Source organism: Chinchilla lanigera, unplaced genomic scaffold (assembly GCF_000276665.1).
Source record: "Chinchilla lanigera isolate Chin_1 unplaced genomic scaffold, ChiLan1.0 scaffold00025, whole genome shotgun sequence".
Taxonomy (NCBI): domain Eukaryota; kingdom Metazoa; phylum Chordata; class Mammalia; order Rodentia; family Chinchillidae; genus Chinchilla; species Chinchilla lanigera.
In genome coordinates, this window is record NW_004955426.1 from 20,006,920 (window position 1) to 20,030,489 (window position 23,570).

General features: G+C 38.5%; 1 protein-coding gene across 9 annotated transcripts in view; it reads left to right on the forward strand.

Moving 5' to 3' along the window:
- The window catches only part of Ttc23l (tetratricopeptide repeat domain 23-like), a 44,724-nt gene extending 21,741 nt beyond the window's left edge, over positions 1–22,983 (forward strand). For 3 of the 9 annotated variants that reach the window (XM_013514967.1, XM_013514968.1, XM_013514965.1), the window contains exons 9-13: positions 4,172–4,299; positions 6,684–6,833; positions 10,312–10,394; positions 11,821–11,866; positions 13,369–13,445. In XM_013514967.1, coding sequence (XP_013370421.1) covers positions 4,172–4,299; positions 6,684–6,833; positions 10,312–10,394; positions 11,821–11,866; positions 13,369–13,434 — 473 coding nt within the window. In that variant the 3' untranslated portion in view covers positions 13,435–13,445. Of the gene's footprint in view, positions 1–4,171; positions 4,300–6,683; positions 6,834–10,311; positions 10,395–11,820; positions 11,867–13,368; positions 13,446–15,454; positions 15,503–19,915; positions 20,023–20,655; positions 20,686–22,656 lie in introns of those variants that run through there. The other 6 variants (XR_001234319.1, XM_013514964.1, XM_005386177.2 and 3 more) reach the window with 6 other exon arrangements.
- The last annotated feature ends 587 nt before the right edge of the window (positions 22,984–23,570 follow it).

Here is a 23,570-nt window from a genome sequence, read left to right on the forward strand (position 1 = left end):
TAAATTGGGCCTATAAACTCAGTACTATGGGAGGCTGAGGCAGGAGGATTGGAAGTTTTGGAGCCCAGTCTGAGCAACTTAGCAATTTAAGAGGACCTTGTTGTAAAATAACAAAGGGGCTGTGGCTGCAGCTTATTGTAAAAGCCCTGGGCTCTATCCTCAGTACCACCACCAACAAAAGTGAGATCAAGCTTAGCAAGGTTATAGACTAAAAAGTCAAAATTCAGTTATATTTATATATAGTAGTAATGTAAAACTACAAGCAAAATTTTTTAGAAATACCACTTGCCAGGTGAAATACTTAGCTATACATCTGACAAAATACATGCAGGACTTGTGTGTTGTAGACTCCAAAACTCTGGTGAAAGAAATCAGAAATTACCTAAGTAAATGATCAGATATACTGTGTGAGGATTAGAATACATATGTATTTTCTTCCAAATCTGATCTGTGGAGTTAATATTATCACAGTTAAAATCATGGCAGGAATGTTTGTGAATATCAACAAGATTACTCTAAAATTTACATGATAAACCAAAGAAACTGGAATTGCCAACATGATTTTGAAAATTAAGGATAGAGCTAGAGGAATAATAGTGTCTGATTTTAAAATGTGTGATAGTAATCAAGAGAGAGTTGTGTTATTAAAGGGACAGACAAAGATGTCAGTGTCTTATCACACAAAAAAACCCACATGTAGGCCTATATAAGAAATTAATTTTGACAACAACAAAAATGAAATTCAGCAAAGAAAGGATAATCTTTCAAAAAAATGACATTAAAGCAATGGGATCTCCACAGGAGACCGTGGAAATGAAAGTACCATAGAAGGGCGAGACAGGATACTCCCCTTACTTAAATGCACATATATAGAAAGTTGTACACAGGCGCAGAGAACATGAGAGTCCAGTGGAAAGTAGCAACCAGGTGAGATTTGAAGTGCACTCCGACATCTACATCCAGATCACATGACAGGAGATAGACAGCATACACACGCAGAGGTATTTAAGTTTCTGCCCAAGTCAGTGGCTCAAAAGTAAGCTATTCCCTCTCAAGGGTTATCCCAGGAATCCAGACTAATACTGAAAAACATTAAAACCTGAGAAAATTATTTCTTGTTTCTGGTCTGACATGTAAAGGCCTTCGAAGTCACCATTAAGTCCTAACAACAAGTAAGAAGCAAACTGGAAAATGAACAACTCTCCCTAGATCTGCCAGAGAAGTGAGGTCATAGGGCAAAACAATACCCCCTGAATTGGAGGGATAGGCAAATCGCAGAGAAATGCAGAGCGCCAAAGTAGAAAGCTATCTTCACAGACACCAGTACCAAGGCAGGATCTAAACTGTAGGTGACAAAATGCTTGAAGATCAGTGTGGGAAAATATGAGATCTAAAAGGGATCTGCACACTTTTATGGGTTTTACCTCTAGGAGTTTGACTGGATTCTTAAAGTAAATGTTAGAGAAAAATTCACTCAAGCTTCTGTCAGGGAAGAGGAAAAGTAACCACTTCAAAATCTCTCCAGAACATTTGCTTCTTGACAAGGCCAGTTCTCCATAAAAACGTTTTTGTAAAACAAAATCCTTAACTATTGGATTTTTGAGAGCCTACTGACCCAGGAGAAGAGAAAATACCCAACTCCAGCTCCCTCTAGCCTTCTACACTGGAAAATGGAAATACCCAACTCCAGTCCACTTATCCTTCCTGTCTCCATTAAAAGGAGTGGGTAGAGCACTAGTAATCATTTGTAAAATTCACAGTCTAGAGGTAATGTATAGGCTGACTAGACTAAGACATTATCGTAGGACTATAGAGTACACCCTTACCCACCACACTATCCAAGGCTTACTTACTGTAGTTACTTTTACACAATAAATCATGTCCAGCTTTCAAGGAAAAATCAGAAGGCATACTAAAAGTCAAAAGACACCACTTGAAGAAACAGAAAAAGCTGAACCAAATTCAAATATGGCAGAGATGGAATAATTATCAGACCAAAAAGAAAAAGAACTATGACTAATATGTTAAAGATTCTAATGGGTAAACAAAAAGAAGTGGACAGTGTAAATACAGAGACTGAATACTGAGACTTAGCAAGAAATATTAGAGATCAAAACCATTGTAACAGACATGAGGAATACTTTTGATGAACTCAATAGTAGACAATATAGCTGAAGAAACAATCTCTTGAGATTTAGACTATCTCAATAGAAACTTCAAAACTGAAGAAGAGAAAAGAGATTGAGAAAAAGGAGAATGCAATATCTAAAACTTGTGGGACAACTACAGAAAGATACACAAAAAGTGTCAGTACAAGAGAAGAGAGAAAATAACAGAGGAAATATTTGAACAATAATGACTGAGAATTTCCCCAAGTTAAGATCAGACCTCAAACTGCAGATCAGGAAGCTCAAATAATAGTTCAATATTTAAAAATTGGTGAATGCATCAGACTAACAGAATAAAAAAGAAAAATCACATGATCATATGAGTATACGCAGAAAAAGCATTTGACAGAATCCCAGCACTCACTCTTGATGAAAACTTGCAAAAAAATAGGGATATAAGAGAATTCCCTCTACTAGATAAAGACAATTGCTATGGTTTGACTGTCCCTTAGAAGTTCATATTTTGAAAGCTTGGTCCCCAGTGTGGCAATGAGTAAGGGCTGGTGGGACCTAAAAGATGTGGGCCCTACTGGGAGGTTAAGGACCTAGTGGGAAGAAGTGCTGTCCTTGGAAGGAATTAATATAATTTTTGTATAACCCTGGTAGTTTTTGCAGAATGGTGATTATAAGACAGTAAGACTGGCTCTTCCCTGCTCTCTGGCTTCCTGTCTCATCAAATGATCTCTGTCTGTCTTGCTTCCATCATGGTGACAGCCACCAAGATAGGAATGCAGCCACGACAGCCCTTACCAGAGCCAGCACCATGTTGTTTGGACTTTCACCTCCAAAAAATAGGAGCTAAATAAACCACTGCTTGTAAAAAGCCTAAGGTACCCAGCCTTAAGTATTTTGTTATAGGAATAGGAAACAAACACTTAACAGCTGTTAAAAAAAAAACTGTAGCTAAGATCATTATTAGTGTTGAGAAAGTACAAGATTTTCACTGAGATCAGGAAAACTGCTTTTCAATATTATACTAGAAGTTCAAGCTAATACAATAAGATGAGGAAATCAAAGATCTACTGGTTTAGGAGGGAAGAAATAAAACTGGTTTGTTTGTAGATATTATTGTATAACTAGAAAATTTGAAAGAATCAACGAAAACAACAGCAAACCTCCTGGAGCTATAAATGATGATAGAAAGTGTGTAGGACATTAGGTTAACATACATAAGTCAATTGCTGTCCTATATACTGGAAATGAACAAGTATAATGTGAAATTAAAAAAAATACCTTTTAGATTAGCACTCAAAGAAATGAAAGAAGCATAATTAGTTAAATCTAATAAAATGTGCACCAAATATGAGAAAAACTACAAAATATAATGAAAGACATCAAAACACTTAACAGGTCATGTTCATAGATAAGAAAACTCAATATTGTCAAGATGTCACTTCTCAACTTGATCTACAGATTCAGCTCAATTCTGTACCAACAAGTTATTTGGTGGATATTGAATACATATTCTAAAGTTTATGTGAGAGACAAAAGATACAGCACACTCAACATAAGGAGAAAAACCAAGTTGGAAGACTGATAGCACGTCACTTCAAACCTTACTATAAAGCCACAGTAATCAAGAAGTGTGGGATTTCATCAGTAATAACTGTATATTTAAAGTGCTCACAATTCATTCATTCTGTGAGAGAGAGAGATGTGGTAGAGAGAGAGGAGAGAGAATTTCAGTAAACAGTGATCCATATCAGAATTTCAGCTAAAAATATAGTCTTGCAGCGCAGCTAGGAGTTTAATATGGCACTTAGTTTGGTTCTTTCAATAATAAAATTATTCAGACAGAAGCTTTCCTTTCCTACACGAAAACCATGAATTTCATCGAGAGAACATCTGATACTATCAGATCATGTCATGGACTTTTTCAAGGACCCTGTGAGACCTGAGATAAGAGCAAGCATGGACCTTAACATAAGAGTATCAGTTGATCCTAAGAGGGTATCAGACAGTTGTGAAGGCTATCAGCTTGCCTTAAATATTTTTTTTTCCAGAAGCTGTTGAGGTATATTTCATAAAAAGTATCAGTGCCTATCAAGCAACACTGGGCACAAAGAATTGTGAAACATTAACCACCATTGAAGAATTTTGTAAATGGCTTACCCAAACTGGGAAAAAACAGGTAAATATGTCTAACTCATAATTACTAGTTTATTTATTAGATCTGAGCAACCTTCTTTCATATCACGATTCAGACACTGGAAGTGAGACAAATCCTGGGTAAAACTAGAAATAGCATACCGGGCTGGTAATGGGTGGGACCTTAGTAAAAAAGTATTTTTCTTGGATCTTGGTACATGAAATCCTTTCTGTCCAGGACATAGTAAACTCTAACTGATTAATTTAATACTTTAAGTAAAAATTGGCTTTTGAATATAGCTACCAACATTTTTTCTTTCATAATGGTGTTTCCCTCTGACATTCTTATTAGGCAAAATTTTGTTTGCACATTATAAAAAGTTGTAGAGCTACAAGAAAGGTGATATTGTAAACACAGTAGTGAACTGAGATACTACTGTGTTTACAATATCACCACAGTAGTACCTCAGTTCACAAACTTAATTCTTTCCATGATTCTGGCTGCAAACCAAATTGGACAAGAACTGAATCAAATTTCCCCATAAAGTCAACATTGACCCTAACCATTGAATTTGATCAATTTTCATCCATTTTAGTTTGCGACCAGAATTGTGGAAAGAATTAAGTTTGTGAACCAAAGTACCACTACATTAACATACAAAAGTCTAACAGTGTAATACGCCAGTTTAACAAAGGATAAAAATCATTCAGACTGGCCTGGACTCACTGTGTAGCCCAGCCTGGTCTCAAATTTGCGGCAGCCCCCCTGCCTCAGCCTCCTGAATGTTGGCATTACGGGGATGCTCCACCATGCCCAGCTGAAAGCTTTTACTTTTAGATCAGGAACATGACAGAGATGACCAGTTTCACTGGAAGTATTGGCCAAATCAATAAGGCAAGAAAACAAAAGCATCCAAATAGGAAAGGAAGAAGTAGAATTATCTCTGTTTGCAAAGTGATATAGTATTATGTAAAAAAACTAGATTCCATGCATAAAATATCTATTAGATAAATTCAGCTAAGTTACAGGAGACAAAATAAACATACAAAAATCAGTTGCATTTCTGTGTACTAATAATGAACAATTTGAAAAGGAAAGTAAGAAGCCAATACCATTCATTTTTTTGTTTTGTTTTGTTTTATTTTCCAGTACTGGGAATCGAACTCATGACCTTGCGCTTGCCAGGCAGGTGCTGTGCCACTGGGCTAAGTCCCCAGCCCCTGTTTTGTTTTGTTTTTTGTTTTTTGTTTTCCAATACCATTCATAATAGCATCAGAAAGAGTAAAAATAGAAAAAAATTTATCTAAGGAGTTAAAGACTTGTATACCAAAAAAATAAACAGGGAAATAATCTAATTGTATGCAAGTTTTCCTCCTCTGAAAAATCCAAGATATTATAGAACCTTGAGATGCTTGAATTTTTAGCTGTCTGGAAAGCAGCAATTGGGATCTTTTTTGTACTTGTTGTTCAAGGTGGCATCAAAGGATGATGATTACATGTCCAAATTCATTCTGAAGACATGTTGTGTTAATATGTGCCAACATAGATAGCACAGGCATTGTAATGTGTAGTCTTCAAGGTACAGCAATAACTAAAGCTCTTCACTCATAAATAATTTCCAAGCTCACTGATGTAAAATTTACTGAGTGATAATATTACTGTAGTTATACAGTATAGAAAATTTTCTTGTTCTAAGAAGACATGTTCTTAAGTATTAAAGTATCTTGATGACTATAATTTACTTTCAGTAAAGCTTATATGTATATATGTATTCATCTTTATATATGTGTGTATATTTTTTAAAAGGGAGCAAAATGATATGGTAGCCATTTGTGAATCTAGGTGAATATTTCCATATTCATTCTACTATTCCAGTGTTTCAGAAGGTTTGAAAAAACTTTAAATAAAAAAAAAGAAGAAGAAAGGCCAGGGATATAGCTCAGTGGCATAAGTGCCTACCTGGCAAGTGCAAGGACCTGAGTTCAATTTCTGGTACCAAAAAAAAAAAAAAAAAAAAAGAAAAGAAAAAGAAAAGAAGACCAAGAGCTGTGGAATTCAGAATTCTGTTGTTTGAGTCCTGACACTGCCATCTATCTACAGGTTGTATGATCTTGGTCAGGAGTCTTAGCTTTAACTTGTCCTTTCTTAACCCTTCACCTGAAACATAAGTATAATTCCTATCTCATAAGACAGCTAGGAAGATTACATAGTAATAACATACATATGCATTAAGTTATTTATTCTTAGCTTGGAACTTCGATTCTTAACAGAAACACACTGTCTTAGGTGATACGTCATAAGTGACAGATCCTGGTAGGTTCCATCAGTTGTGCCATAGAGAGCCTCCCCCGTGGGCACAGAACCTGCTCACTCCTGTGGAATTGCCAGGTTGATTTTAAAAAGAACTTTTGTTTTTAATCCCCTAGGAGGCTTACAGACTGCTAAAGGCTTCACTGAAGTCCCAGGTCATCAGCTATGGTGACTGTAGTGAAAAAGTGGCAGAAACTTTTTATAATATGGGCAGGATCTGCTTTGCCAAAGGAGAGCTCAGAAAGGCAACTCACCTGCTAAGGAAGGTGAGCTGAGGAAGGAAAATTCTGGCTGGTTTTGTTACATTTTCTCCTGAGCTTATTAGCAAAATGTAAGAAATAATGTATGTATAAAAACTTTCTCTTCTCCCCTCCCTTCAGTTTGCTTGCCTCCCCTTCCCTCCCTTCGTCTTCTCTTCTCTTCCCTTCCCTTCCTTTTCCTTCCTCCCTTCCCTTCTTTCTTTTCCTCCTCCCCATCTCTTCCCTATCCCCTCTCCTCCCCTCCCTTCCCTTTCCAAGGTACACACCAATCAGGATATTGAGAGATCCAAGGCTGAAGACTTAGTAAAATGGGTAGACATGTTTCTATGTAAAACCTAAGTTTGTTCAAAGTCAGAGGAAAAGTCAACAAAGATCAAGTAATACTCAAGTGAACAGAGAACAGAATCAGAAGCAATCCACAGAAGTACACTGACAAACATCAGATTTGGAAACATTTTTATCTTATTTTGGATTAACTTAATATAAAGATAAAGCGGTAAATAAGAGGAGAAAGGGGACCCTATTTTGAAGTTCCAGAGAAAAAGAAACCCTTCTGGAGATAAATTCTAGGAACCAGAATAGCTTCTTCAAGGGAAGCATGAACACATGGATGACAACTAACGGGTGTAGAAACTTAGAGAAGAAATTTAGAGAAGAGTCTGAACAAGCTGATGTTGAGCAACATGACTCAATCTAGAAATGAATCAGTAAAAAAGAACAAACTGCTCAGAATTAAAGAGAAAGAGAGAGAGAGCATCCACTTTAGATGCTAAAAGGAAACCTGTTTGGCAGATAGAATGTAGCATAAAGGATCATGTATGCAGATTTCTAGTGATACTTATGGCTATTTCTCTGGAAGTTCAGACTTCATAAAAAAGAAATCCAGCTGGGCCTGTGGAGGCACATACCCGTAATTCCAGCCCTTGGGAGGCAGAGGCAGGAGAATCTCTATGAGTTCGAGGCCAGACTAGGCTACATAATGAGTTCAAAGCCAGCCTGAACAACATAGTGAGACCCTGTCTCAAAAAAAAAGAGGAAATCCAAGTTAAAGGTTGCTGGGTTGGAGTGAAAAGGTTTAGATAATACATTAAGACTTACAATCTTGTGGTGGAACAAGTTTAGTTGATATACAATGAATTACACATATTTGAAGTGCACTGTTTACATCTCCATACACCTGTGAATTCATTACTAAATCATGGTAATGAATATAATAGCCACCTCCAAGGGTTTCCTCTTGCCCCTAATTCTTTAGCCTCCCACCAACACTACCCAGGCAACAACCTTTCTGCTTTTCACTATAGATACATGTGTATTTTCTAGAATTTTACATAAGTGAAAGCTTTTATAGTTAAACATTTTATGTGGTTCTTTCACTCAGCATATTTTCAGATTCATTCATGTTGTTGTATGTAGCATCTGAATTATTTGCATCCTTGACAAAGATTGTGTGTGTGTGTGTGTGTGTGTGTGTGTTTATTTTCGGGCTCTTCTGTTCCATTGATCTAGTTTTGAGTCAATACATACTATCTTGATTACTGTAGATTTAAAACTCTGCACGTTGTTTTCTAACTTTTTTTCCCTGGTATCAGGGATTCATCCAGGGCCTTGTGCATGATAAGCAGGTATTGTACCACTGAGCTACAGTCCTAGCACTATCAAAGTTACCAACCATAGTTTAGGTTCTTTGCATTTCCAGAGAAATTTTGGAATCTCCATATCAAGTTTTAAAATAAAGGCATCTGAGATTTTGACTGAGGTTCCATAGGATGCATAGATAAGTTTTTAGAGAATTGACATTTTAAAAATATTTATTCACCTTACCCAGGAACATACTGTGTCACTCTATTTATGTAATTTTTAAATTTCTTTCATTAAAAATTTATTGTTTTTATCTACAGTTCTCTTCAGATTTAAGTATTTTGTATTTTTGATGTTGTTTTAAATCTACCAGCTTTAAATTTCATTTTCTAATTGCTTGTTGGTATATAAAAATAAAATTGTTTTTTAATATAATAATCTTATATCCTATAACCTTGATAAACTTGTTATTTTCATAGCTGTTTTTAGGTTCTTTCAGATTATCAGATGATCACCTCATCTGCAGATAAATGCAATTCTATACTTTATATTCCAGTCTAACCTAGATGATTATTATTCCTTTCATTCTCCACTATTAATCTCATCCAGAATACTTTTTTTCCTATCAGACATGGTAATTTTTACCTTCAGAATTTTGACTTGGGGATATATATATGTGTGTATGCACACACACACACACACACACACACACACTATATATATATATATATATACCTGTTTATCTTTTTAACACAAGGAATTGTTACAATAGTAGTTTTAATGTACTTCTTTACTAGTTCTAATACCTGTGTCAATTCTGAATTAATTTGATTAATCTTTTTCTCACTAATCTGTTTACTTGAATGCCTAGTAATCTTTGTTTTGATGCCAGACATCGTGTATTTTATCTTGTCAGGTGTTCGATGTTTTTGTATTCTTGCAGTCATTCTCAAATTTCATTTTCCAGGACAAAGTTGTGTCTAATTCAGTTACTTGAAAACTTGGTTCCTTCATGTTTTACTTTTAAGATTTTTTAGTTGAGACTGGACACCATTTAGTCAATGGCTAATTATCCCCTATCCTGAGACAAGAGCCTTAAGAGTATCTAACCCAAAGATCCACGAACAGGAGGCTTTTCAGTTTGGCTGGTGGCGACAGGCACCCATCTGTCTGTGTTTCCTTCAGTCTTTCAGATGCTCCATTTATTCCCCCTAACCTGTGCTATGGTCCAGCAACACCCACAGCAGTCATCTGAAGCAATCATAGGGTTTATCTCATTTGCTTTCCTTCTCTCAGGGACTGTGATCTTCTATTGCCTGATGTCCAGTGTCTGAAAATTGTTTCATGCATTTTGTCTGTGTTTTCCTTTTTCTTTCTTTCTTTTTCTTTTAGTTGTTTCAGGTGGATCTGATTCCTACTATCTTGTCTTGACTGGAAACAAAGGCCAGCAATAAAGTTTAAAAAGGACAACTGCCTAACATAAAGGTGATGTGGCATGAGAATAAAAGGCAGCTTTGGGATATATACAAAGGTGTCATTTATCTCTATCCATTTAGTTACAGCTATTTGGGAAATTCTGGTGAGATCTAGTACAACCCTGTTTTGAGGAGTGATGCTTCCAGTTTTGGGCCCTGTTACTTTGGTTATCTATAGCCATGTTTGGCAGTGGCAAGTTCAGTAAACAGAGTCCATATATAGCATGAGAGGTGCAGAAGGTAACTAAAGAACCTTCAATGCAGATTTCTTTTCCTTTTTAGTAAGGAACCAATGATATTAGTACAGACCTTCCAAATGTAAACGTGGGATATCCCAGTTCTCTCCTTAGTTTGGTTTGCAATCAAGGAACTTGCTATTGGAGCAAGTTTTAACCTTTAACCTGTTATGTTTTTCATTTTACCCACAGTGTCTGATGATTCAAATCCTTATATATGGAAATGATCATGATAAAAGCAGAGAGACAAAAAGCCTTCTTGCCCTATTACAGAGGTGAGTTCTGGCCATCAACCAGGTGATCAGTATGAATGTATACGAAACATGCTATCTCTGATTCAACCGGTAGGGTGATTCAGCCTTGTTATCATTACTAGAAAGGCAGAATCCTACCTCTGCAATGGATTTAGCCGGTGGATAGACAATTGATTTTATATAGCCTCTTAAAACCCAGTATTACAGGAGTCAGCTGCAGTGATGTTTATTATTTGCAATATCCCTTTCATTGCCAAACACTGTAGCCAGATCCTACAAGGCCTTTGCTGACACAGCATGATAGGTGTGAGATGGATTTATACAAACTCATTGAGTACATTCAAATTATTTTTGTTGAATATACAAGGTCTCAGTACTTAAACATAAGACAAATTTTGTGTGTGTTTGGTTGGTTGGTTTTTACTTAGTTGTCTGTAAAATTAGTAATGAAAATGCCTCTTTTGGCTCTATTTTAATGTTTAGAATTTAAGCCAAAGAGATTTTTTTTGTGCTGTCTTATGTCATTCTTTAGTTTTCACACATCATTGATATTTGTTCATCTCAGCCATGGTGTTGACCTTGAAATGTTTTCTTGTAAGAGAGAAAACCATATATAAAGTCAGGTGTGGGGCACCTGCCAGTAATCCAACACTTGGGGGGACTGAAGCAGAAAGATTTCAAGTTTGAGACCAGCCTGGGCTATGTAGCAAGTTCAAGGCTACCCTGGACTACATAGCCAAAATACTGCTTGAAAAAAAATTAATTAAAATTTGTTAAGTGTATACTAAATTTCTAAAATTGAACTAGGTCCTGATCATAAAGTATTTTATTTAAACTTCACAAATATTCAGTGTGAAAGTTTTCATTTGACAGAAAGAAACTGTATGTTCTAGAAAGGAATTTTCTTAAATCCCACTCATTTATGGAGATTTGGATCCAGGTAAGTACAATCTTCAGGGTCCTGTGCTTTTCTTCCCCCTGAGAACCCACTACCAAAGAGAGGCATGGTTAAGGGTGAGAGTTAGGGCCCCATATGCGACTCACAACCTATCCCTTCTCAGAGAGCTTATAAGGCTAGACAGGTAGGAGAAAAGATGAGCACAGCAAGGATTTTCAGCAATTTCTCTCTGCACCCACTTCAGTCAGGGCTACACCTAAGGTATGCTCCATAGAAAGTTGTCACCTTTATATAATTTCCGGAAGACATGTTTCTCTGGCATCCTCCTGTAGTGCTCAGATTGGGAAAATATCGAGGACAGGGGAATATGGGAAAATTGTGTTTTGGCTGCCAGGGCATTTGAAAGCATAATCAATAACCATAAAAATCTGAGTGCTATAATACAGAACTCCTTCTAATTTTTGCAGATTATTGTATTTATACATGCTATTTCTTATGCATAAACCACACTGTTAAGTACATATTTTTTTTTCTCCTTTGTTAACTCAGGCTCAGGAATTTTGGGACTCTTGTCAAAAATCACCTAGTGGGTGTGGTAAGATCTGAACCTAAATTTGTTTTTGTTTTTTTTGGTTTTTCTCTGGTACCAGGAACCGAACTCATGACCTTGCACTTGCCAGGCAGGCGCTTTGCCACTGAGCTAAATCCCCAGCCCCTGAACCTAAATTGATCAGATTTCAAAAATGCTGTTCCTCAGAGTTGCAGATATAGACAAGTGGTAGAGTACTTGCCCAGCATGCACAGGGACTTGGATTCAACTCCTACCACCACACTTAGACACATATCAATGTCCTTTCTCAGTGTAATAGGGATTTGGAATTTGATGAATTTGTGTTTACATATAGGCATACCTGTTCAGCAGGTAAGGCTTCAAACCCATTTTACGTGAGGAGAAACTGAGAACTGATTTTACTGTTATCTTGCCAAGGAATAGGCAGAGCTGGGATTTTAATGCAGGTTTCTCTGACTCTAGAATGTGTTCTCTGCAGGAAGTATAGCTTACAATCTGGAGCCAGATTAACTGGATTCTAAACTCAGGCTGTAACTCTCGCCCTTCTGACCTAGGAGAAGTTATTTAACCTCCCCCAGCCTCAAGTTATGCGTTAGTAAAGTGATAGGACCTTCCTCAGGAAGTGGGTTTCTGTAATGAGATCATATATAATGAATGCAGCACTTGGATAGGCCCTGACAGGTCTTAAATGTTCAATGAGTGTTGATGCCATAATACTAAAATGATAGCAGTAGGGGTTCTCTTTACGAGGTGTTAGACATATTAGGTCACTGTTTAAATAAGAGGTGTCTATGTATCATCCTACTGTTACTTTGTATTAATAGTGACCAGTAAGGAGTATACGTGACTAGTTAGATGTGTGATCTTAGCCTGCCTGTGCCACGTAGGAAGTCAGTGACTCTGGGTAAATCACTTAACCTCCTTGAGCTTTAGTTTCTCTGTCACTAAAATGCAGGTCATACTAAACCGCACGGAGTTGTTGTGAGCTTTAAATAAAACCATGTTTATAATGTACACATTACAGTGCCTGGAGGAGTATGCAATCTATACGTGTTAACACACTTCCCCCCTTCTGCACAAACACTGCCTTTTGCTTTTAGGGAAACAGGGCAAAATATTTGAAATCAGGAATGATTGCTAGCCAGTATGATCATACGCTATGCGTCTGGCAACTTGGTTGAGGATTTGAATCTCTGAACATACATAAAATACATTTTGTGTTTTGAAGGCAATAACTATGAAACTAAAAGAATAAAACATATAATTTCAGAGATGAAATGTATTTCCTTAAAGCTGAAGCAAAAGTTTTACTCCACTTGGCTGTAAAGTGAGCCAGGCATAGTGACACATGAATACAGTCCCAGATACTGGAGAGGCTGAGCTAGGAACATTGCTTGAGCCCAGGAGTTCAGGGCCTGCCTGGGCAATACAGCAAGACCCCAACCCTTAAAAAAAACACAGAGAAATGTCAGGAGAGCTGGAGAAAACCTGCTTTCACAGTAGCCTGGGGTTGCTTTTCCTTCCAGTTCCTCATGCATGACTTGACAAGAATCACAAAAGGAGAAGAAATTAGAAGATGTTGTGTAACCTAATTCTGATCCAGGTAGTATGAATTTCATTAGGTGCTTAAAGCCTAATTATTCTGTCTGTTAATGACAATTAGTCCTAGACCTGCCAAGGAGGACCCTACAGGGGACAGAAGCATCTTTTGAAGGACTTTGCTATAGCAGAGTTGATGAAGGTTTCCCTTTCCCTGAAGCAAGCCCCTATCTCATTCCTCAAGATCTGCTGAGCAAAACCACAAAAGTAGCTGCCAAGGCCCAGATGTCAAAGTGCAGTGCAAGAATTGCCTCTGCTTCGGCATTTTACTGGAATAATCGATCCCAGATGTCCTGGAACTCTGCTGGCTTTGCAGTGCGCTCTCCTGTGCTTTTCACCCCATCTCCTCCAGAAACTCAGCGACAACACTCACTGTACTTTCACTGCCAGGAGCTTGAATTCTTGGCTTTGAAAGCCTCTATAAAGCAGTTAAAGCAGAACCAGTGCTTTGAAATAGGACCTAACTCCAAGGTTAAATGATAGCTACAAAGGCCTCAAATAAGATTTTAGTGCATAGAAAAGGCGTAGAAAATCTCAGCTCTGGGAAGCTTTGTTTAGTCTGAAATTTACCTAACTTACAAATGTACTTTAGTTTAGTCACTTATGTATCAAGCTCCTCCTCCTAAGAACTAGAAATGCTAATACATTTAAGATATAGTTCTTCCTGAGAAAATTGAGACACATGACCAAATTACAAATTAGTCTGTAGTAAATCTTTAACAAAAAATATAAACAAAAAAAGGACAAGGAATAAATCTTGGAGACTGAAATGTGAGTTTGTTGGTTTCAGACAGGGTTCAGGGTCAGCAAACTAAATGCAGAACACAGTATCAGCAAATAGAAAAGAAGCCAGAGAAAAGTATTCCAAGTATCTTAAATAAAAGCATAGTGTCATAGAGATAGTTGATATTTCTGAGGAAAAGCATGTAGCCTTCAGTAGCTGTAGTTTCTTTTTCTTTTGAGTCTGGCTATGTAGTTCAAGCTGGCCTTGAACTCAGTATGTAGCCCAGGCTGGCCTCAGAGTCACAGTGATCCTCCTGTCTCAGCCTCCCAAGTGCTTCGATTTTAGGTGTGCACCAACACAAACAGAGAGTGGGTGTACTTTAAGGTATAGGCATAGAAACACACTACAGATGAACTTGGAAAGAAAGATCAGGGCCAGATTATGGAACTTATTATGGAACTTATTATGTGCTTTGCTAAAGAAAGTAGAATGTATTTGATAAACTGAGGCAACTATCAGAGTTTTGAACAGGATGAGACAAATTCACTTATTAGGTTTTGAACATTAACTCTGAGAGCAATAGGAAGGATAGAGGGATTTAGGGAGTAGCAGAAAACCCAGTCAGAGGCAGATACAAATAGTCCAGGACAGAGCTGCTGAGAGCCTTCATTAGCTAAAGCATGATAGGAGGAATGTAAGGAAAATGGGTTGAGAAAGTGTGGAGTCTGTGTTGGCAGACCTTGGAACTGACCGAATATGAAGTGTAATGGAGCAGGAATCAGACGTGGCTTTGAAATTCGTAGTTCAGCAACTGGGTAAATGGCAATGCCATTAAATAAAATAGTATCGGTGAAAGGAGATCATCAGACCAGACAGGGGGACTATAATGACTTGCGTCCTGGATACGTTATGTTTGAGGTACCACAGTCATCTACTTGGCAATGTCTGGTTAAGCGGTTGGCTCTAAGGACTAGGAATTCAAGGAGTTGAGTTCCGAAGCCAGTGGAACAGATAAGATAACCACCAGAATAAGTGTGTATGAAACAAGAAGCCTTAGCAAAGGGCTTTGGAGAACGCTTTTACTTATTTTGAAGAGAATATAATGTGTGGTTGGTAGCAGGGCACTGAGGCTCAAATTGAAGCTTTCCTATTAATATGGAGCTTCCTAAGTCTTATTTTCATCTATAAAAGACAAATAATAACACTCAATTTTAAGTGCTTCATGTACACCAGGCACCTAGTTTTTGTGAAATGTTAATTATTCTTATTGTTGTTGCTACTGTACTTAGAAGAACCGAGACAGCCTGATAAAGAGCCCTCAGAGAAGGAGCAGACAGGTAAGAACAGATAACAAGTCAAAGGGCAAGCAAGTTTCCAGGAAGGAGTAGAAGACATCACTGTCGCAAAAGCATAAAGACAATTTAAAGAAGAAGAAGTGTAAATCTCTAGTAAAAGATTTTCAATCTCATAATTATAATGTTTAAAACATGAAATTCCATTTTTAATCTATCATATTTGTGCATATAAGAATATGGGTAATAACAAACCCACTTCAACACTGCTATCCACAGAGATACAGAAGCACTAGGAGAGCAGCCTTCCGTGGAGTCTATTTGTGGGACTGTTTGTTGATACACCATTCTGGTGGGCATTTCAGGGAAAGGTAACATGTTTACATGTCTGTCCTGTGACTCAAAATACTGCTCCAAACTTGTCGTTTGAAATGCTTCTCTTCTAGCATAGATAAAGTCCATTCACCTGGTTTATTCACAGATGGGTCACGGGTACATTCCTTCCCATTTTGCGGGTCTTTTGTGGTTAGGAAGCTCAAATTCTTTTCAAAGCTGAGAGAGATGATTGTGAACAAGCAGGGAGAAAGAATGTTCACACTCTTTCAAAATCTGCAACTGTTCAAAACGTCAAAAAATCCCAATTCACTGTGTCCATAGTTCCAGTTTGGCTTTGAATGCATCCACACTACCTGCTGACTTGAACATGGTTGTTATTAATCTTCGTAGTGACAGATTGGGTTTCTTAAGCGGGCTAAATATGTCACACGAGTAAGTAAGATTTGCAGCCCATTCGGTGTCACTAAAATGTGCTGTCAGTGGTGTTTTTCTGAAAGGAATTTGCGGCAGGGGGGCTCTCCCAACTCAAAAACTGGCCAGTGATCTTCCTGTAGAAAGCTATCTCGCTTCTGTGTATAAGAGAAAACGTGTGTGCTCTGTGTCCATCTCCTTACAAAGCTGCTCAGATGTGAGCTAAGGGCATCTACTTTAAGGTGGTTGATAATTTTAATCACATCCTGCAAAACGTTATATTTAGGTGACATTTACCAGCTAGCCAACATTTCTCTGGATACCACAGTGTGTAGATCACATTCAGAAGCAACCTCTTTGACCCACTCATAGCAGCTATATAGTCTACCCTAACTCAAAATAACCAGTTCAGCCTTCCTGACATATCACCATTCAAAGACTTGACTAGTTCCACAGCTGTGGTGTTAGTTGGCAAAACATGTGCATGACATACCTTCATGCACAATCTCCTGAAAAATATGACATAAAAACAAGCATGGTTACCTTGTTTTCAATATCAGTAGGCTCCTCAACCTAAATTATATACCATGGTGACTCAGTTAATCCTCTCTAAAAATTGTGCCTCAATATCCTGTGCTATTTCATCAGTTCATTGAATTATGGTGCTAGCCAAAGAGTAATAATACATGCACCCTTGGAACTTCAACCGCTCCTAAAAGTTCAAAATATCCTTAGCACCAGGCAGACTAGACTCTTCACCAATCATAAAAGACTTCTTAGCTAGAGCAATGCAGTTAGCCACTAAGAATGATGCTGTCAGTGCAGACACAGCTGATGAAGTGGTGGCCTTCAGTAATTGCTTCTGTTCTTGCTCACTTTCTTTTTCTGTTGAAAAACTCTAAAGGTTTGCTTTGTAATCCAGAGTGCTTGGTCTCCACATGGCAAGGCAGTTTTGAAGTTTTTGTGGCTTCATTGGATAATCAGTTGCCACATAGTATACAAAGCAGGCTTAGGGAATGTGAATCTCCTGTTGCAGTGAACTGCTAATTTAAGTAGGACTGTTGGTATTTTATTTTAAATATAGTTTTCTTTTTGTTGGTAGTGTTAGAGTCTTCTGCTGTCTCATCTTTGGGTCTTTTCTCCTTTTCAAAGACACTCTCCAGTGATGTTTTTTTACTCATTTTGGCTAGTGTTAGCTTGTGGACTTACTGAAATTGTGACTGAGACAACTGTGCAGTGTAGAAAAGAAGCACAGGTGGAAAATAAAATAATGGGTGGTAAATAAAATAATAGATGGGTCATGTGGACTGAAGTGTCAGATTCTGACTGAAAGCCTACCTCCAGATATAGCAGTATAATTGAAGGACATCAACTCACTTGCCACTATAAGGCTGGCTACCAAAAGCAGCTTAATTGTTACTTTCCACTCGATGGGTTTTGGTGAGTGTTATGGTTTGTATCTGGATGTCCCCCCAAAGCCTCATGCAGTCATGGGGTGACCTTCTAGAGTTTATGATTGACTCATGGTCCAATGTTGGCATTATGGACGTGAGTGCTACACCTGCCCTGGGGCGGGTAGTTTGCATACAGTGTAAGGGAGGGAAAGAGGCTTGCTCTTCCAGCTGCTGCTCCTCCCTTTTGCTCTTGTTGCTTTTGCTGTTTTCCGCCACCATGAACTGTTGCCTCTGTCATGTTGCACTCTGCCTTGGAGCCAGCCGAATATGGACTGAAACCTCCACAAACTGTGAGCTAAATAAACCTTTCCTTCTTTAATTCTGGGTGTCAGTTATTTTGTCTCAGCAACGAGAGAAAAGTAATCAAGACAATGAGCCTGTAAGCAATCATGGTGCAGTCAAACCTCTCTGCCAGTGTGATCTACATTTACAGTCACTCCTCAGTGCTAGCATCACCACCTCAGCTCCTCTTCAGATGATCAGGCATTCCATTCTCTTGAGTGTGCAACCTAGACCCTTCACATATGCAGTTCAGAGTAGAGTTTGCAAACCTATGAGAATCTAATGCCCTTGCTGATCTGAGAGGAAGCAGAGCTCAGACTGTAATGTGCACAGTGGGGAGCAGCATCATTCAGCTCCTCTTGTGCATATCAGTTCCTAACCGGCCACAGACTGGTAACTGTCAGAGGCCTGAGGTTTTAAATCTGTGTTTAAATCTAGGCTCTATCACTTTCTGTGTGCTACTGAGCAAGTTTCCATGCCACTTTTTTCTAATGAAGATTTAAATAAGAATATAAAATGAAAATACAAAGCAGAGTAAGTGAGATTTTTCACATAAAGCACTTAGCACGTGGGATCTGGGTTATAGTAAGTGCTCAATAAATATTAACTATTTTTACAATTCTACATTTTTATTCACTTATTAGAGGTTGGAAAGCATGGAGCTTCAATTTCATGTTTGTCTCTGCAGATGTCTCAGGACAGCTGCATACTGAAAAGTTATTTTGATATAATCTTTGATGGGTCTTATGCTATAGAATCCAACAGGAGCAAGAAACACCATCTTGTCTCTTCACAAGGGAAAGAAGGAACTGCTTCCATTTCCATTAACCTATTAGTGATTTACTGTTCTCTTAGTCATGTGAACAAAATGCAGCGGCTTCGTTTTCAGCTAAGGGGGTGGAAGAGGAAAGTTGGTGTAAGTGGGAGTTAGAGTGACTGTATTCAAGGAGAACTGCATAAGGAAAAACAAAACAGGTGATATGTTGAGTAAGGTTTGCCTCAGACTTTTCATGGGTCTTATCAGTTGTGGGTAAGAACCTTAGTGATGAAATTTGTGCTAATAAACTGGTTTCCATGCTGCTGTATTTGTATTCCTCTCTTACTATTTATGAATGAATATTCCAACACTGCCTCTAACAAATTAGAGAAAATATTTGGCCAAACCTTGGCATGAATGAAGATCATTAGCTACTCCAGCATCCAACTGCCAGCGGCCACCAACTTTTCCAGATCAGGATTTCAGGACTACATAGAGGCAGTGGCACAGACAAAATGGAAACTGAAGATCCTGTTTTGTCTTGGGGTCTTCCTGATGGGGACCAGGGACTTCCAAGCCACTGAGAGCCAGCTCAGGGTACACTGTCTTTAGCAGAGCAGTGGGAAAGTGCTACCATCAACAGCTACTCTGCCACATCCACAAAAGTGGACAGACAGGAGGGGGCTAGTGTGGAATTGGGCAAGGTGCGCATACATACTTCATCTCACAGATGCATTCTGTAGCTGGTTTCCTAGAGTGATGCATGACATTCCAGAGATAAAGGTCAGGTTTGGTGGACCTTGATTTATTAGTGTTGCCTGCCACAGGTATATTTGCTATTCAGTATACAGAATAGAGCATTGTTATTTTGACTCGAGGCACCTGCTGTGTAATCCCAACTGTGCTATGAAATAGCTAAGGGACCTTAAGTCACTTAAACATTCTGAGCTCTGCTTCCTCATCTTCAGTCCTTCAGCTGACACCTGGTGAGCACCTCCTGCCAGGTGCAGTGAGAGCCGCAGATGGTGATAAAGATAAGTAAAATGTGGTGATTAATCTTAGTAGGTCAGCACTCCAGTGCAAGAGACAAACATGAAGAAACAATGAAAACATGAGGTATAAGTTCTGGACTAGAGGTCTCAGTGCAGGAAGAAAAGAGAATCCTTGGGAGCTGAAGGACTTCATAGGGAGAGTGACATTGCAGTGTTTTCTTCACAGGGCAAGTAAGAGCTCACCCAGATGGAAAAGAGAAGCCACTCCAGGCAGAAGCAACTCTGTATGCAAAGGCACGGAGGCATGACAGAGGGCCGCGTGTGGAAGGAGTGGTAAGTACTTACAGCTATTGTAGAAGGCAGCATTTCCTAAAGAAGACTGAGGGAATGCTAATTTCAAGAGATTTGCTCTGCCTAGCTGGGAGTGAGAAAAGCCCTGTGGAAAATGAGTTTAGGAAAAACATAGACTGAGTTTAATAAAGTGGTATGAGTTATTTTCCTGAAAGATTCCTTAGAAGTTTGAATATATTAAACTTTCCTCTTGGTATGCTGAAGGACACACTTGGAAAAGGGATACAGGAATGCCCTACTTCAGGACATAAAGTCTTTGAATGACTCACTTAATGAGCTGTTTTACCTGATAATAGGAACATGACCTCAACACATACTTAAGAACTATTTTTTTCTTTGTGATTCATGGTGATTAAGAACTGTAGTAATAGAGACAGGCCAGCCTGGGTTCAAACCCCAGAACTGCTAGTTTTTGACCACTTGAAATTTTGGTTTCTCAGCTGTAAAATGGGGATGAATATAGTACTGATCTTACTATTGCTGAGAGAATGGAGATTTTTATGTTAAAGGGCTTAGCAGAATGCTTGGCCCCATAGTAATCTGTACTAAATAAGACCTATTTTCATGTTCCTATTATCATTTTTTTGATATATTTTCTTCTTTTTTTGGTACCAGGAATTGAACTCATGACCTCAGGCCTGCCAGGCAAGTGCTTATGCCACTGAGCTATATCCCCAGCCCCTAAGGTTACTCTTTCTTTCTTTCTTTTTTTTTTTTTTTTTTTGGTACTGGGGATTGAACTCAGGGCCTTGTGCTTGCTAGGCAAGCATCTTACCACTGAGCTACATCCCCAGCCCCCATTTTGCTGAAATTTTGACTTTGGTGCTTTTTTTGTTTTGTTTTTTAATTAATTTTTTTTTTTTTGGCTTGAGACAGGGTTCTTGCTATGCAATTCCGGCTGGCCTTGAGCTTACTTTGTAGCCCAGGCTGGTCTCGAACTTACAGTGATCCTCGTGCCTCAGCCTCCCGTGTGCTAGGATTATAGGTGTGCACCACCACGCTTGGCTTGGGTTTTTATTTTTTAAAAAATGTATTGGAACAAATTTTATTGGTACATTTTAGACAAACATAACGATAACATTTATCATAGGGAATTGGTACCTGTACATGATGTAGTTTGCCTTTTTCCCATTTCCTCCCCCTCCTTGCAACTCCCCTTCCCCTCCTTATTTACAAAAGCTTTGTTTCCATTTTCTCCCCTTCTATTTTTTTTTTTTTTTTCCTTGTGCTTCCCTTCCTTTTCACACCATCTGTTCATGAAACAGATAGGGGCTGGTTACTTGGAAAAGCTACCACCAAGCTGTTTTGTTGGTTATCTCAAATGTGACCTAGAGATTATTAACCTCTATAAACTGACAGTGTCATAGACAAGACAGCGTGACACCATTATTTAAGCACAAAAAAGATACTACACACTGGAAATCAACTGTCCTTTCATTGAAGATTTCAGGCAAGGGGAATCCTGCCACCTTGTGGTTGGAGAGTAGTAGGCAGGAGGCCGAGTCTAGTTTTGTCTCTAGCAGTTTCAGCCCTCAGATCTTTGCTGACCACCTCTGAAGTTATGAGGCCTTAGGTCAGTTGATTTAATCTATGCCTGCTTCCTGTGCTAATACAAAATCACATTATCTCTTGGTTTCCTATAAAGTAAGTTAAAGTGACAGCTTTCTGTATTTTATGCAACCCAGCAGTAGTCAGAAAATAAACCACAGTCCTTTTATCTTTTGGTTTTTTTTTTCTTTTCCCTTTTTTTCCCTCTTCCCCCTTGGAAACAAAGCTTTGTGAGTAAGGAGAGAAAGAAGGGTTGAGAGGAGAGGGAACTGGGGAGAGAAAGAGGAATCATGATATATAAGTACGAATTCCCTATGATGAATATAAACACTATGAATATCTAAATTTTACCAATAAACTTGATTAAAAAAAAGAACCCATAGTCTTTAGTATGATCTGCATATTTTAAAACACCTCAGGTTGCTCATAAAATACATATCTTGTATTTCTACAGAAGGTATTTTTTCCCTCCCAACTAATTAAGGGTGATGAAAGCCACATTTTTGGTAGACTTGAGGCGTAAACAGAAGGTGATTGAAGAACACTTAATTAAAACTGTTTCTGAATCAAGTCTTTTGTGCCATGTTACCTATCGGTCCGGCTCAGGCCGTTCCTATTAGGAAATCAGAGTATGTAGTCTGTATGGTTGGAAACAGGGAAGACAAATCCTCTTTTTAGCACTTGTAAAGGCTCTGTGCTCGGGAGAAGAAATTGCCTGAAAATCATCAACTACTATAAGGGCCTCAATGAGCTGGATGCTAGGCTGTGATTAAAAGCAATCAGGGTGCTGAGATCTCCATAGTTTGCCATCTAAATCAAAGGATGAGCTCCCTGGTGTCTTGGGAGAAAACCCTACCCCATTGGAGGCCTCTTAGGAGAGTCGGCACTTCTGGAGGTGTGGCGGGGTTGGGAGAGAATGATGACACACTCGGGTGCCTCCAAGGAGCAGCACAGCCTCCTAGCTCAGACATGGCAAGGATTTGGTGCTGGGAGAGGCGGGGCTCGTCATGGAGGAAGAAAAGGGAAAAACCAAGAAAAATACACAAATGGGTTTGTTCTTTCCTCTAGGTCTTCTGTTATGAGTAAAGAGAAAACTTATACAAGACAGTCAACAATAAAGGCAACACTGTTGACAATAAAAATTACAGACTATGAAATACATTAACATGGGCAGTAGTGGCAGAGCAAAAGCAGAAGAGTACTAAGGACTCTGGGGGGAAAGTACGTTTAGCAGCAACATTACAGGTAAAAAAGCCAAGAACCACTGGATAACCCAGATCCTGACCCGTAAGTGGAGGTGGGGGTCTTTTAGACATGTTTGTCTTGTTTGCTTTTTTGAGACAAGATCTTGTTATGTAGTTCAGGCTGATCTTGAAATTTTGAGTTTGTTGCTTTTTTGGTTTTTGTTAGTTTTTTTATTTTTAAAAAATGCCACTATGTAGCTCAGGCTGGGCTCAAACTCATGATGATCCTCCTGCTTCAGCCTCCCAAGTGCTGGGATTACACCACTCCCAGTAACAAGTTTCTTATGCCACTAGGACTACATTACCTTCCATTTCCCTTTTCTAACTTTAATTTCATTTCTTTTTAGTCCTGGCTTTAAAAAAACATTCTGCCATAACTAAGCAGTTTATTGGTGAACATTTTAATATACTATTTGGAAGGGTTTTTTTTGTCACCTGCTCAAGGTTAACAAAAATTGCTTCCTAAAGAACATTTGATCTCTGAGCCTTCTGCCTCCATCTGATCTGTGGAAGTCATGACGTGCTAGCCTCAGAAGGGATTTTTTATTTTGTGAAGAAACTTGGTACAGGAGCTATGAGGGCTTTGTTCAAGGTCAGCCTTATTGTAATTACAAGGCTAATGATTACTCTTCCATACCCTCACTTAAATGGATTTTAAAGCCTTGTTTTAAAAAACGCTAAGGTTGTTAGCTACATGAGCTGATTTAGTGGAGCTCAAAGATGTTGTGTCTTTGGGGA